The 15,497-nt window shown below is 47.6% G+C and overlaps 1 protein-coding gene across 1 annotated transcript in view; it reads right to left on the bottom strand.

Moving 5' to 3' along the window:
- Positions 1–15,052, bottom strand: part of IL15RA (interleukin 15 receptor subunit alpha) — a 38,427-nt gene extending 23,375 nt beyond the window's left edge. Inside the window, exon 1 of the mRNA XM_083573111.1 lies at positions 14,924–15,052. Coding sequence (XP_083429237.1) covers positions 14,924–15,032 — 109 coding nt within the window. The 5' untranslated portion in view covers positions 15,033–15,052. The remainder of the gene's footprint in view (positions 1–14,923) is intronic.
- Positions 15,053–15,497: the final 445 nt, after the last annotated feature.

Raw genomic sequence — 15,497 nt, 5'->3', positions numbered from 1 at the left:
CTCTTGAAATGACCATGTTGTAAGATCTGGACTCCCTGCATGCAGACTGAAGGTGTAAATAGGTGAATAAACTGTATTTCTTAAAGCTACGACAGTCTCCGCCATGTTTAGAGGGCCATAGGTACTAGCCACCCCAGGTTTATGCCATTTTCATCCTCAACTCATGGCTAAAAAGAACCCACAGGTAAGGAGGCGAAAGCCTTTGCATTCTCCCATAAAAATCATTTTTAAAGGCAGCTAGCACACAAAGACAGGCTGGCGCTGTGGTCCAAACCACTGAGCCTAGGGCTTGCCGATCAGAAGGTTGGCGGTTCGAATCCCCGCGATGGGGTGAGCTCCTGTTCCTCTGTCCCAGCTCCTGCCAACCTAGAAGTTCGAAAGCACACCAGTACAAGTAGATAAATAGGTACCACTGTGGCGGGAAGGTAAACGCCATTTCCGCTGGGAGAAATGTCTTGGACTCCAGGGCTACACTGCTGTGGGGGACAAGCCCCTATTGAAAGGACCGGGCCGTAAGATCTGAACTCGCTCCATGAAAAGCGAAGGTGTAAATAGGTGAATAAAGTGTATTTCTGAAAGTTGTAACAGCCTCCGCTGCGTCTCAGTTCTCCAAAGGAGGATCCCTGCCTGGTATTGGAAGGATAACAATGCTGGTGTCCGGCTGGGCACCCTGGGGAAGGAATTCCTGAGGCTTGGAGTCATAACTGAGGAGGCCCCGTCTTCTCTCGTTGCCACCCACTTTGCGGGGGCAGCTCGAGCATAACCTCTGAAAATGACTAAGATATACAGACCGCTTGGTACCAGGAATTGGGAAGGGGCAGGGGTGGAATAGCAGAGAGACCAGAGGGCAGGGAACCCCTTTCTTCTGCAAAACAGAAGGAAAGACTTCCTTTCAAAGTAATACAGTGGACGCTCGGGTTGCAATTTTGTGCTTCTGCGCAAAGCGTGATTTAGCGCTTCTGCGCATGCGCGGCCGCCGAAACCCGGAAGTAACCCGTTCTGGTACTTCCAGGTTTCGGCGGTCCGTAACCCGAAAAAACGCAACCTGAAGTGGCTGTAACCCGAGGTATGACTGTATAGTGCATTACAGAACACATTGTAGAGGTTAGCACATTTTTTGTAAGAAGGCAAGCGAGCGCTGCGACAAAATGTCGCAGTGCGGAGTCTATTTCACGCTATTCCTCCTCCCACCCAGTTTTCTGTTATTACACACACACACACACACACAAACTGAGCACACTCAGTTCCCACGGGTCTGTTTTTGGCATTCCTGTAGATTTCTACTTCTCCAGACACTGGGCTTCCCCCAAGCCTGACGATAACTTCCCTCGAGAGCACGTGGGGTGCCAAGCTGAATTACATAACCATCGGCACTCCTGCCCTGAACTTTAGAAGTAGAACGAATGGCGTAATGTCAATGGAACGGGGCCAAAATACCTCTGGGATGTAACTCTCCAAGTTTATGTAAGAAGAGTTGTGGGTTTTTTGTTGTTTTTTTTAAGGAAAGACGCATCTTGCAAAGGAAAGGCAGAGATGCATCGGCAGTGAAAGGCTTGCCAGCACAGCTGGGGTACCTCCCTTTTTGGGTGGGCGCGCATCTTTTTTCCGCAGGTCCTTCCTCCCACCCCTTTGGAAAAAAACTGATTTATTATGACCTTGCTGACCTTTTACATCCCCGCTCAGCAATCTGCGTTGGGGAGCCAGTGTGATTGTTACCTGCCAAATGCAAGGTGTTACTGGGGATTAAGGAATGTTTGCAGAATGTTTTCCTCCCTCTCTCTTAATGCCAGAATTCATGGACCTCCAACAGAGCTCGGTGTCGGAAGATTCAGGACAGAAGAAGAAGAAGAGTTTGGATTTGATATCCCGCCTTTCACTCCCTTTAAGGAGTCTCAAAGCGGCTAACATTCTCCTTTCTCTTCCTCTCCCACAACAAACACTCTGTGAGGTGAGTGGGGCTGAGAGACTTCAGAGAAGTGTGACTGGCCCAAGGTCACCCAGCAGCTGCATGTGGAGGAGCGGAGACGCGAACCCGGTTCCCCAGATTACGAGTCCACCGCTCTTAACCACCACACCACACTGGCTCTCAGGTGGATGAAAGTTGTTGAGTCTGTGGTATAAGGAATTGAGGCAATTTGCTATCGGGGGAACTCTGGCCTTTAGGGGAAAGGCACACAGGAAATGTATGTTTTGTGTAGATGGCTTAGAGCAGCTTTCGCCAATATCTGTTGCCCTACAGATATGGTTGGGCTACAACTCATACTGGCTGCAGCCAATGTTAGAGAGGGCATGCCTAGAGGTTTTGATGATTCAATGGTATAGAAATCCTGTTAAATAATAATGATAATAAAACGACACAGCACCAAAACACAGCAAGTGTATCTTTGCGCAATGCGTAAATGAACGAAAGGTAATCATTTCAGATTACCTTCACTGTTCTGGATCTAAAACTAAAACGAGCACGTATTTATCAAATATAAAAGGTGAAGGTAAAGTTTAAGGGCCCCTGAATGAATTTGACTACGGGGTGCAGCGCTCATCTCACTTTCAGGCCGAGGGAGCTGGCGTTTGTCCACAAACAGCTTTCCGGGTCATGTGGCCAGCAGGACTAAACCGCTTCTGGCGCAACAGCACACCGTGGCGGAAACCAGAGCACACGGAAATGCCATTTATCTTCCCGCTGCAGTGGTACCTATTTATCTACTTTCACTGGTGTGCTTTCAAACTGCTAGGTTGGGAGGAGCTGGGACAAAGCAACAGGAGGTCGCCATGTTGTGCGGATTCGAACCGCCGATCAAATATACCAGCTGAGGAATTAATGGCCCTTTCTCTTGCTAGGATTTATTTGATCGAGCACAGATTGTGTGTCACTCACGCTTAAAACAAGTGCTGGAAGTTTATGTCCCTTTGCTCTTCCTGCAACTGCATTAGGGATGTGGGTGGAGCTGTGGTCTAAACCACTGAGCCTCTTGGGCTTGCCGATCGGAAGGTCAGCGGTTCGAGTCCCTGTGATGGGGTGAGCTCCCATTGCTCGGTCCCTGCTCCTGCCAACCTAGCAGTTCGAAAGCATGTCAAAGTGCAAGTAGATAAATAGGTACTGCTCCGGCAGGAAGGTAAACGGCTTTTCTGTGTGCTGCTCTGGTTCACCAGAAGCGGCTTAGTCATGCTGGCCACATGACCCGGAAAAACTGTCTGCGGACAAACGTCGGCTCCCTCAGCCTGTAAAGCGAGATGAGCGCCGCAACCCCAGAGTCGTTCGTGACTGGACTTAACTGTCAGGGGTCCTTTACCTTTATTCTGCAGAAAACTGGGCAATTTATTTTTATTTATTTACTATTTCAATTTATTAGGCTGCTGACACATGTGGCGCTCCCAAACTTTTAAAAGCATAAAATAGCACAAAATCAGCAGGGGGGAAAGGACGAAGCCCAACGATATCTTAAAAAACAAACCCAACAAAACAGCAGCAAAACCAACATCAACAAAAAGCAAAATAATCCTAATCTATTAAGTGCCTGGAAGAAGTTTCCACCTGGCGCTGAGAGAATGTTTATGGTGGCTCAAGGTGGGGAGAGGACTGTACCATATCTGATCAGGGGCATTGGGTTAGAAGAGAGACAAAGGGCTTGCTATACAGTGGTACCTCGGGTTAAGAACTTAATTCGTTCTGGAGGTCCATTCTTAACCTGAAACTGTTCTTAACCTGAGGTACCACTTTAGCTAATGGGGCTTCCGGCTGCTGCCGGAGCACGATTTCTGTTCTCATCCTGAAGCAAGGTTCTTAACCTGAGGTACTATTTCTGGGTTAGCGGAATCTATAACCTGAAGCATCTGTCACCCAAGGTACCACTGTATTGCAAATGGAAGCCATCTGCTTCAGCAACTCCAGCTGCTTGCATTTGGGTGATAGGCTCAATGGTTTTCCTTTACTACTTTCAGGAAAAGGTCAGGCAGCTGTTTCAGGAAAGGTTAAAGGAAAGCATTGGGGGGAAATAAATCTGGGATCTCTCAAAAGCAGAAACATCTTGGAATGAAACAAAGTGAAATTGTGACACCCCCCCCCTTTTGATTAGAGCTCATGCACAATTTTGAGGCTGCCCCTGAAAATAAATAGAAGAAGAAGAAGAAGAAGAAGAAGAAGAAGAAGAAGAAGAAGAAGAGGAGGAGGAGGAGGAGGAGGAGGAGGAGGAAAATCAGCACTGGCCGGCTGGCTTTCGCCTACCTCAGAGCCATCGTCACAACTTTGTGAGGTTTGGCATTGGGGAAGTCTAGGTTTTGGCCGGAGGGGAGATTGTAGCCTCTTCCTGCCCCTCCTGGATAAAGGGTATTCCGTTAAAAAGATCTGGGAGGAGAGCTCCAACGTCCAGGCAGGGGTTAGGGCCACAGCACTCCTCCAATGGGGACATCTCAGGGTGTTCCCCTATTTGATATAGCTCATGATATAGCTCATTTGATATAGCTCAAACAAGATGAATTTTAACAGGGAGAAATGTAAAGTATTGCACTTGGGCAAAAAAAATGAGAGGCACAAATACAAGATGGGTGACACCTGGCTTGAGAGCACTACATGTGAAAAGGATCTAGGAGTCTTGGTTGACCACAAACTTGACATGAGCCAACAGTGTGACGCGGCAGCTAAAAAAGCCAATGCAATTCTGGGCTGCATCAATAGGAGTATAGCATCTAGATCAAGGGAAGTAATAGTGCCACTGTATTCTGCTCTGGTCAGACCTCACCTGGAGTACTGTGTCCAGTTCTGGGCACCACAGTTCAAGAAGGACACTGACAAACTGGAACGTGTCCAGAGGAGGGCAACCAAAATGGTCAAAGGCCTGGAAACGATGCCTTATGAGGAACGGCTAAGGGAGCTGGGCATGTTTAGCCTGGAGAAGAGGAGGTTAAGGGGTGATATGATAGCCATGTTCAAATATATAAAAGGATGTCACATAGAGGAGGGAGAAAGGTTGTTTTCTGCTGCTCCAGAGAAGCGGACACGGAGCAATGGATCCAAACTACAAGAAAGAAGATTCCACCTAAACATTAGGAAGAACTTCATGACAGTAAGAGCTGTTCGACAGTGGAATTTGCTGCCAAGGAGTGTGGTGGAGTCTCCTTCTTTGGAGGTCTTTAAGCAGAGGCTTGACAACCATATGTCAGGAGTGCTCTGATGGTGTTTCCTGCTTGGCAGGGGGTTGGACTCGATGGCCCTTGTGGTCTCTTCCAACTCTATGATTCTATGATTCTATGATTCATAGTGCACCCCTCCCATAGATGGTTTGATGCACTTCTAGCTGATGGAATAGCGCTGGCTTCCCCCAATGTGAATGCCAAACAGTTCACATCTTCAGCCGATAAAGTTGTGGCCTGTTTGAACCCAAAAACCAATACAGTGGTACCTTGGTTCTCAAATTTAATCGATTCCGGAAGTCTGTTCCAAAACCAAGGCGCGCTTTCCCATAGAAAGCAATGCAAAACGGATCAATCCCTTCCAGACTTTTAGAAACAACCCCTAAAACTGCAGTTTAGGGACACGGGTGGCACTGTGGTCTAAACCACAGAGCCTAGGGCTTGCCTATCAGAAGGTCGGTGGTTAAAATCCCCGCGACCGGGTGAGCTCCTGTTGCTCGGTCCCAGCTCCTGCCAACCTAGCAGTTCAAAAGCACGTCAAAGTGCAAGTAGATAAATAGGTACCACTCCGGCGGGAAGGTAAATGGCGTTTCAGTGCGCTGCTCTGGTTCGCCAGAAGTGGCTTAGTCATGCTGGCCACATGACCCAGAAGCTGTATGCCGGCTCCCTCGGCCAATAAAGCAAGATGAGCGCCGCAACCCCAGAGTCGGTCACGACTGGACCTAACGGTCAGGGGTCCCTTTACCTTTAAAACAGCAATTTAACATGGATTTTACTATCTAACAAGACCATTGATCCATAAAATGAAAGCAATAAACAATGTACTGCAATCACACAATCAATCAATCAGTAGCTGAACTGGGTTCCACACAGTCACAAAAATAAAACAAAGAGAGCCGCAAAAGCAAAAACACAAAATAAATAGCAAAAACAGACAGACCTCAGTGCAACACTCAAAACGGAGCACGTTCAACTTCCGAAAAAAGTTCGCAAACTGGAACACTTCCAGGTTTGCAGTGTTTGGGTTCCAAATTGTTTGAGTACCAAGGCGTTTGAGAACCAAGGTGCCATTGTATGCTGCTGCCGTGTCTGGTTATTTACTCCCTAGGGAACTGCGGGGTCGTGGGGTCTCAGCACGCGACTATTTTTAACCTTCTCGCTCCTTACACAGCTGCCTTATTCTGTCGCAAACTGCTCTGTAAGCATTTTGGGTGAAGCGAGAAATATCTTAATGAACCAATATGCAATGGCTAAACTACAGAATTTACTCCTGCTAGATGTAGCAACAGCAACTCATCTGGCTTTTAAGAAAGACAAATTCAGTGAGGATAGGACTATCGGTGAGTACTATTTGTGAAGACCACAGCTATGCAATGCACTACTCATCCAGATATCAGTTTCTGCTGCAATGCAAATTACATTTTCAAACTCCTTCCCAAAAATTCCTACGGCACAGTGTGCCTTTTCCGCAGCTGCTACTCCCAGTGAAACATGCCTCCCTCTGACAATGATTTCTTCTTGTACTTTAACTCATTTCCTAACATCAAGCCACTGGTTTTTACTTTTGCTTCTGTGTTATTCTTGCATTTCGGCCCCATTGTTGCAGTGCGTGTAAAGACAGCTTCTTCCTTCCTTTTTTTATTTCGGTGAATGGAAAACCTCATAGCACAATTTCCTTCAACAAAAGTAGGTCAGAATAAGAGCCGTTTCATTCTGGCTGGTCATCTCAATACTACTACTAACAACAACTGTAATATTTTTTTTAAAAAAAGCTAAAGGAACATGGTATAAGGAACTGCCTCAAACCGAGTCGCTATAGCTCAGTACTGAGTACTGTTTGCACTGTAGACTTAAAGCAGTTTCATGCCATTTTAAACAGCCACGGCTTCTCCCCGCTCTCACACAAAGAATCCTAGGTATTATGGTTTGTTAAGGTTGCTGAGTTATAAGGAGACCCCTGGTCCCCTCCCAGAGCTACAAACCACGCTGAAAAATCAACCCCCTTTCCCAGGGAATTCTGGGAACTGTAGTTCTGTGCCTCACATCCACACTGGAATTCAGTGAGGATTTGAAACTGCTTGTGTCTCTGTTTGTGTGTGTGTGGACATGCGCATCTCTGGCATCCACAAGACAACCTTCTCATCCAAGTGGCGGCCTGCGTCACCCCCCTGCTTTTTGTGCAAATCTGGTATATCGGAAAAACACATATTTTCTTGGAAGGAAATACTTCTGCACATGTCCAGAAGAGACCTCAGGTTTCTTGGCTGAGCGTGACACACCCTTTTAAAAAACTGCTGTTTAGTGCAAATTGGAATTGTTACACGGTTCCGCCCCCCCCCCCACTTTAAAATGTTATTAAGCAGTCAAATTATTTTACGAAACAAAAGCAAGCGTCAGGTGGCGACTTTCTATTCTAGATCCATGTGGTTGGATATAACATTGGAAAACACACGAGAGGTTTAATCTGAAGTCAGACTAGAAAACAAGATTCTTGTTCTCGGTAATAGTGGACTGTGGTATATAACCAGTACCAATAAAGTTAAATCTGTGGGAACAAGTTTGGTTGTTAATATACTCCAAAAACACAGTCAATCTAAACGCAGCCAACAAATACAATGTAAGAGTTTTGAAAATTAAGTTCTGCCTTGTCAGAAATGGCACGTATACAAATTCCTGCTGGTCTGAGAAGTATTTTTGTTAGGGATTGTAGGACAAAACCTGCCAAGGAAAACAAAGAATTTATTTATGTATGCTACAACAGCGGCACGAAAGAACAATGGCAAGAGAAATTGATGAATTATGCAGAACTGGCCAAACTGACTTACAAATTGCGAGACAAGGACAACTGTGACTTCAGTGAGGAATGGGAACTTTTTACAAACTATTTAAAAAGACAACAAAATGAACCGGACTCCTTGGCAGGTTTTGAATAAACATACACAAATTCATTGGTTGATAACATGATGGATAGATATGTAAGGATATGTTGTTGTTGTTTAGTCGTTTAGTCGTGTCTGCCTCTTCGTGACCCCCTGGACCAGAGCATGCCAGGCCCTCCTGTCTTCCACTGCCTCCCGCAGTTTGGTCAAACTTATGCTGCTAGCTTCGAGAACACTGTCCAACCATCTCGTCCTCTGTCGTCCCCTTCTCCTTGTGCCCTCCATCTTTCCCAACATCAGGGTCTTTTCCAGGGAGTCTTCTCTTCTCATGAGGTGGCCAAAGTATTGGAGCCTCAGCTTCAGGATCTGTCCTTCCAGGGAGCACTCAGGGCTGATTTCCTTCAGAATAGATCGGTTTGATCTTCTTGCAGTCCATGGGACTCTCAAGAGTCTCCTCCAGTACCAGAATTCAAAAGCATCCATTATTTGGCGATCAGCCTTCTTTATGGTCCAGCTCTCACTTCCATACATCGCTACTGGGAAAACCACAGCTTTAACAATAAGGCCTTTGTTGGCAAGGTGGTGTCTCTGCTTTTTAAGATGCTGTCTAGGTTTTTCATTGCTATGACATTGTAAGGATGTGTACAATTTTATAATATGCAGAGAAAATATGTGAAGAGAAATCAGGGAGAGGATCTGAGGGAAGTCCTTGCTGGGGGGGAGGAAGGGGAAAAATAATGTATGTGATTATAGGGTTTGATAATTTGTTATGTGGAAATTGATCAATAAAAAATATTTAAAAAACAAACAAATTCCTGCTGGTTTGCAGAAGTTATGGTGGACGGGGAAGTTCTACTTGAGAGGAAGGGACAAAAAGGGGAAACAGCGACCCATGTACAAAATGTGTGGACACAACTTTGGATGGGGGAACCCATAGGCAGTTTGGGGGTGAACAGGGGTGATGACGGGAAAGGGGGGGAAGAGTCTAAATAATTTGGGAAGAGGAAGGAAGTTTCTGAAGAACAGAGGCATGCATTTGTTCGAGGAAATGAACAAGCTTTGGGGGAAACGAGAAAACAGCACTGTGCAACTTTTTTCTGAGCAGCCCTTCCAACCCAGGAAGGGATGCAAAATCTTTATGCTGGAGATGCAACAATTAAGGCATCTTCAGATATCGGAAGGGCTGTTGTGTAGATGATGGAGGGGATTTGTTTTCTGTGCTCCAGAGGGCAGGATCTGGACCAGGGATTCCCCCGTGAATCTAAGCCACATGTCAAGAAAGCTAGTATGTTAAGAGTACAAGGGTACCTTGGTTCTCAAATGCCTTGGTCCTCAAACAACTTGGAACCCAAACGCTGCAAACCCGGAAGTGTTCCGGTTTGCGAACTTTCTTTGGAAGCCGAACGTGCTCCGTTTTGAGTGTTCAAAGTGTTGGTGCTGAGATTTAAAGCCCTAAACCAGGGGTCAGCAAACTTTTTCAGCAGGGGGCCACTGTCCCTCAGACCTTGTGGGGGGCCGGACTATATTTTGGGGAAAAAATATGAACGAAATTCCTATGCCCCATAAATAACCCAGAGATGCATTTTAAATAAAACCACACATTCTACTCATGTAAAAACACCAGGCAGGCCCCACAAATCACCCAGAGATGCATTTTAAAGAAAAGGACACATTCTACTCATGTAAAAACACGCTGATTCCCAGACCGTCCACAGGCCGGATTTAGAAGGCGATTGAGCCGGATCTGGCCACCGGGCCTTAGTTTGCCTACCCATGCCCTAAACGACCTCAGTCCAGTAGACCTGAAGGAGCGTCTCCACCCCCATCATTCAGCCTGGACACTGAGGTCCAGCTCCAAGGGCCTTCTGGCGGTTCCCTCTCTGCGAGAAGTGAGGTTACAGGGAACCAGGCAGAGGAGCTTCTCAGTCCCTGTGGAACGCCCTCCCACCAGATGTCAAAGAAATAAACAACTACTGTGGTACCTCAGGTTAAGAACTTAATTCTGTTCTTAACCTGAAGCACCACTTTAGCTAACGGGGCCTCCTGCTGCTGCCGCACCACCGGAGCACGATTTCTGTTCTCATCCTGAAGCAAAGTTCTTAACCCGAGGTACTATTTATGGGTTAGCAGAGTCTGTAACCTGAAGCATCTGTAACCCGAGGTACCACTGTACCTGACTTCTAGAAGACACCTGAAGGCAGCCTTGTTTAGGGAAGTTTTTAAAATTTGACGAATTATTGTATTTTAATATTTTGCTGGAAGCTGCCCAGAGTGGCTGGGGAAACCCAGACAGATGGGCAGGTTATAAATAATAACTTTATGATGATGATGATGATTTCCCTATTCATTAAATTTGTGTAGAAGCACAAAACCGTATACAGTGGTACCTCGGGTTACAGACGCTTCAGGTTACAGACACTTCGGGTTACAGACTCGGGTTAAGAACTTTGCTCCAGGATGAGAACAGAAATCGTGCTCCGGCGGCGCGGCAGCAGGAGGAGGCCCCATTGGCTAAAGTGGTGCTTCAGGTTAAGAACGGACCTCCGGAATGAATTAAGTACTTAACCCGAGGTACCACTGTAGTTGGAAGAGACCACGGGGATTTTTCTAGTCCAACTCTCTGCAAGGCAGGAATCACAGCTCAAGAATTCCAGACTGACAGCCGTCCAGACTCTGTCTAGAAGCCACCAATAAAGGGGAAATCCACTCCCTTTGGAGTCCAACAATCTCAAACAGCTGGGCTCCCCAAGGAGCCCAGCGTCGTCTGACAACAACCGATAAGCATCTTTTAAAATATTAACCCCAGATGAAAACTGGAGCGCCGGCACCCAAAGGACGCCTGTCTAATGTTTAACAGGAAAAACATTCCACGGGGAGGCATTCCATTCTGACATAGTGTGGAAAAGACTCCGTGGAAGACCTCACCTGCAGAGCGCAGGGGTCTACTGAGTATATAAGGGGGGAGAGAGATGATCTTTTGGGTTATTCCAAGGCTTTATGCACCAAAAACTGCACCTGGAACTTTGCCCTGATTGGCGGCTGGCGGAATTCTCTCAACCTCAGAGTGTTGGAAAGCAAACAGATCTCTTCCCTTAGATCTGTCTGCTTTACGGTATTGATTTTGTGGTGAAATCAAACACAGGCAAAGTTGTTAGGCAAGCGCCTTAAACAATAGAATTCTCTCAACCTCAGAGTGTTGGAATGCAAAATACAGTGGTACCTTGGTTCTCAAACTTAATCCATTCCGGAAGTGCGTTCCAAAACCAAAGCGTTCCAAAACCAAGGCGCGCTTTCCCATAGAAAGCAATGCAAAACGGATAAATCCATTCCAGACTTTTGAAAACAACCCCTAAAACAGCAATTTAACACGGATTTTACTATCTAACGAGACAATTGATCCATAAAATGAAAGCTATAAACAATGTACAGTGGTACCTTGGGTTACATAGGCTTCAGGTTACACACTCCGCTAACCCAGAAATAGTGCTTCAGGTTAAGAACTTTGCTTCAGGATGAGAACAGAAATCGTGCTCCGGCGGCGCGGCGGCAGCGGGAGGCCCCATTAGCTAAAGTGGTGCTTCAGATGAAGAACAGTTTCAGGTTAAGAACGGACCTCCGGAACGAATTAAGTACTTAACCCGAGGTGCCACTGTACTGCAGTCACACAATCAATCAATCAATCAATCAAACAGTAGCCGAACTGGGTTCCACACAGTCACAAAAACAAAACAAAAAAGAGCCGCAAAACCAAAAATGCACAGATCTCAGCATTTTTGAGTGTGGGACTCAAAACAGAAGCATCACACTCAAAACAGAGCACGTTCGGCTTCCGAAAAAGGTTCACAAACCGGAACACTTACTTCCGGGTTTGCAGTGTTTGGGTTCCAAGTAATTTGAGTGCCAAGGTGCTTGAGAACCAAGGTACCAGTGTAGATCTTCACCTGCCAGCCCCTTCCCTTAGGTCTGTGTACTTTATGGTATTGATTTTGTGGTGAAATCAAACACAGCCCAAGTTGTTATGTAAGCGCCTTAAACAATATCATAGATAATACACCCATATTTCCCGCTAGTGAGTCTACGAAGTCCAAACCCCTACAATACAGAAAGAGAAGCAGAAAGAGAAAAGGAATCATTCCCACCCATTTTTTGCTCTGGCTCCATCCTTCAAGAGAGGCTGAAACCTCTGGGATTTTGGCAAACACTTAGAAGTAGCCTGGTATTAAAGGTAAAGGTAAAGGGACCCCTGACCGTTAGGTCCAGTCGTGGCCGACTCTGGGGTTGAGGCGCTCATCTCGCTTTATTGGCCGAGGGAGCCGGTGTACAGCTTCCGGGTCATGTGGCCGGCATGACTAAGCCGCTTCTGGCGAACCAGAGCAGCGCACAGAAACGCCGTTTACCTTCCCGCCAGAGTGGTACCTATTTATCTACTTGCACTTTGACGTGCTTTCGAGCTGCTAGGTTGGCAGGAGCAATGGGAGCTCACCCTGTCGCGGGGATTTGAACCGCCGACCTTCCGATCGGCAAGCCCTAGGCTCTGTGGTTTAACCCACAGCGCCAGCCTGGTATTAGCATAACTAAATTGCAAGCAGGAGGGGCAGAGGAGATTGAGAAACAGCGGCTGACGACGACCTTGCAGTGTAGTCCAACGCTGCTTTGGTCAGGTCACTGAAAGGACACAAAAATTGGTGCTGAAGCAAATGCAGCAATGCCAGTCTTATTTGTTTGTTTGTTTGTTTGTTTCATAAAAACTTATATACCGCTTGATTGTATCACATAAAGCAGGGGTCAGCAAACTTTTCAGCAGGGGGCCGGTCCACTGTCCCTCAGACCTTGTGGGGGGCCGGGCTATTTTTTTTGGGGGGGGGTGGGAGAATGAATTCCTATGCCCCACAACTAACCCAGAGATGCACTTTAAATACAAGCACACATTCTATTCGTGTAAAAACACCGGGCAGGCCTCACAAATAACCCAGAGATGCACTTTAAATAAAAGCACACATTCTACTCATGTAAAAACACCAGGCAGGCCTCACAATGCATGAATGATGCATGAATGAATTTTATTATTTCGGTCACAGTCCAGTTCCAGCCCACACACAATATCAAGGAAGTCATAAAACACAATAGGTATACATTTGAATTTGCAATTAGGTATCACGGGGCAGTACAGCTATAGCAACAGTAAAAATATATATATAAACTAAAACTTAGGCCCAGAGATGCATTTTAAAGAAAAGGACACATTCTACTCATGTAAAAACACGCTGATTCCCGGACCGTCCACGGGCCGGATTGAGAAGGCGATTGGGCCGCATCCGGCCCCCGGGCCTTAGTTTGCCTACCCATGACATAAAGGTACCTCGAAGTTTACCAAAAGAAAGATAAAAAGATCAAAAAGCAAAATTAACAGCAATGATTTAAGACTCTTGAACACTTAAAAACAGCATTAGACTAAAAAATCGAAGTATTTGAGTGAGGCGTTTGTAGGGCAAGAAGATTATGCTTTCCAGGGAATATTCAGAAAGTAAAACTTTCAAAAAAACACAACCCAACAGTAGCCAACAACCCGTCTGCAATATCTCGGCGAGGCCCGCTTGCAAAGTGAATTATGACAAAATGACTTGGCATAATTTTATCAATGGCTGCTGAGTGTGCCAGTTTGACTACAAACGGATTGCAAACCCGTGTTTTTAAATGCCGTTTGCCAGGACAAGCTAAGTATGGGACGCAGGCAAAAAATAAATAAATTCAAATATATTTTGCTGCACTGCACCCGAACACAGTGTCTGTTGTACGGTTCAGGATCGGGGCGGGGGGGGGGTAAAGTGAGGGGGGGGGAGAGAGAGGAATGCTGCTGAGAGAAGGTTTGATAGCTGAGAAAAACCGCCGTGCCCTGCAATCAGCTGGGTGGAGTTAATTATTATTATTATTTCTGGGGCTGCAAGCTTCGCAGGGCTGTGGTTGGTGGTCAAAAGAGCCTTATTAGCGACAACCCTGCAATGTAGCCCACCGCCTCTCTGCATCAAGAAGGTCTATCAGAGGTAGCTGCTGCAACAAGCCTTCCCTCCCTGTGCAGGTGGGTGGCGACGACGGAAACAGATACCGTATTTTTCGCTCTATAAGACGCACCAGACCACAAGACGCACCTAGTTTTTGGAGGACGAAAACAAGAAAAAATATATTCTGAATCTCAGAAGCCAGAACAGCAAGAGGGATCGCTGCGCAGTGAAAGCAGCAATCCCTCTTGCTGTCCTGGCTTCTGTGATAGCTGCGCAGCCTGCATTCGCTCCATAAGATGCACACACATTTCCCCTTACTTTTTAGGAGGGAAAAAGTGAGTCTTATAGAGCAAAAAGTACGGTAATTTACAACAACCCTGAAATGTATTCCACGGCTAACACACCTGGCGGCAAGGAGAAAACCCTGAGCCCCGGAGAGAGGGCCTGCCGACCCCCTGCGAGGTAGTCCACTGCGACCATCCCTCCCTTGACTGACAGGTGCCCTGGGCAAGCCAGGAGGGCTGCGGAAACAGAACAATTTGCAACAACATCACAGCAGTCAACTTTCCCCCTTTCTTGCGTGGAATCCTATTCGGAATAAGGGAATTTCCCTTTTAAAAAAGGGAAAAGTTGACAGCTATGCCCCACATCTGTACATATAAAGCAGTGCAGATGTGGTCCCCTCCTCGCCAGGTGTTACCTGCAGGTAGGCACACCTGTCCGTCGCGCCCGGGGGGGGGAGGGGTGACCCCGCAGCTGGGAGAAAAGGCCTACTGACAACCCCGCGAGGTAGTCCGCTCTCACCGCTCCCTCCCTTTTGCCGCTTGCAAGGCGCAGGGTCTTGGGAGCGCCAGGAGGCTCTGGGTTCGAGTGCTGCGCGGCAAGGGAGCAGCAGGAGGAGGAGCCAGTGCTAAGTACCTTTCTGGAGCTCGGTGGGGCCGCTTCTTGCAGCGGCGGGAGCCGAGAGCGGCCCCCAGGCGCCCAGCAGCCACGCCAGCAGCAGGAGCAGCAGCCTGCGCGGGGCCATGGAGCGGCGTGGGGCGCACGGAGGATCCGCGCTTCTCGGCGCCCGCCGCCTTTATGCGCCCGGCGGCCGGCCGAAGGAAGGGCGATGCAGATAGACACCCATGTTGGCTTGGAATGCGCCGCCGCGGGAGCAACTTTCCCTTTCGCTTTCCCTTTCCGCGGAATTGCCAGCTGCCGGGTTGCGCGCTTTCTCGCCCTGGGGAGGGGGCTGGGCCCGGAAAGGTCTCAAGGCCGTGGGGAGCGGGGTGAGGAGGAGGAGGAGGAGGGTTGCCTCCCCAGTGGAAAGGGGCCTGCCCGGTCCGCTCCCCTCGCCCATGTGTACCCCCCCCGAGCATGTGCAAAGTGCCCGGGAGAAAAGGCAATTAATTCAGGGATGGGGCGGGGAAGACATCGCGCGCAGTATGGCGCCGCTGCAGGAACCGAGAGTTGAGTAGACGGGATGGAGATCGGCGTTCCCTTCCTGCCA

This window comes from Podarcis filfolensis (genome assembly GCF_964270895.1).
Source record: "Podarcis filfolensis genome assembly, chromosome: 10".
NCBI lineage: Eukaryota > Metazoa > Chordata > Lepidosauria > Squamata > Lacertidae > Podarcis > Podarcis filfolensis.
This window is presented reverse-complemented; position numbering and strand designations above follow the sequence as displayed.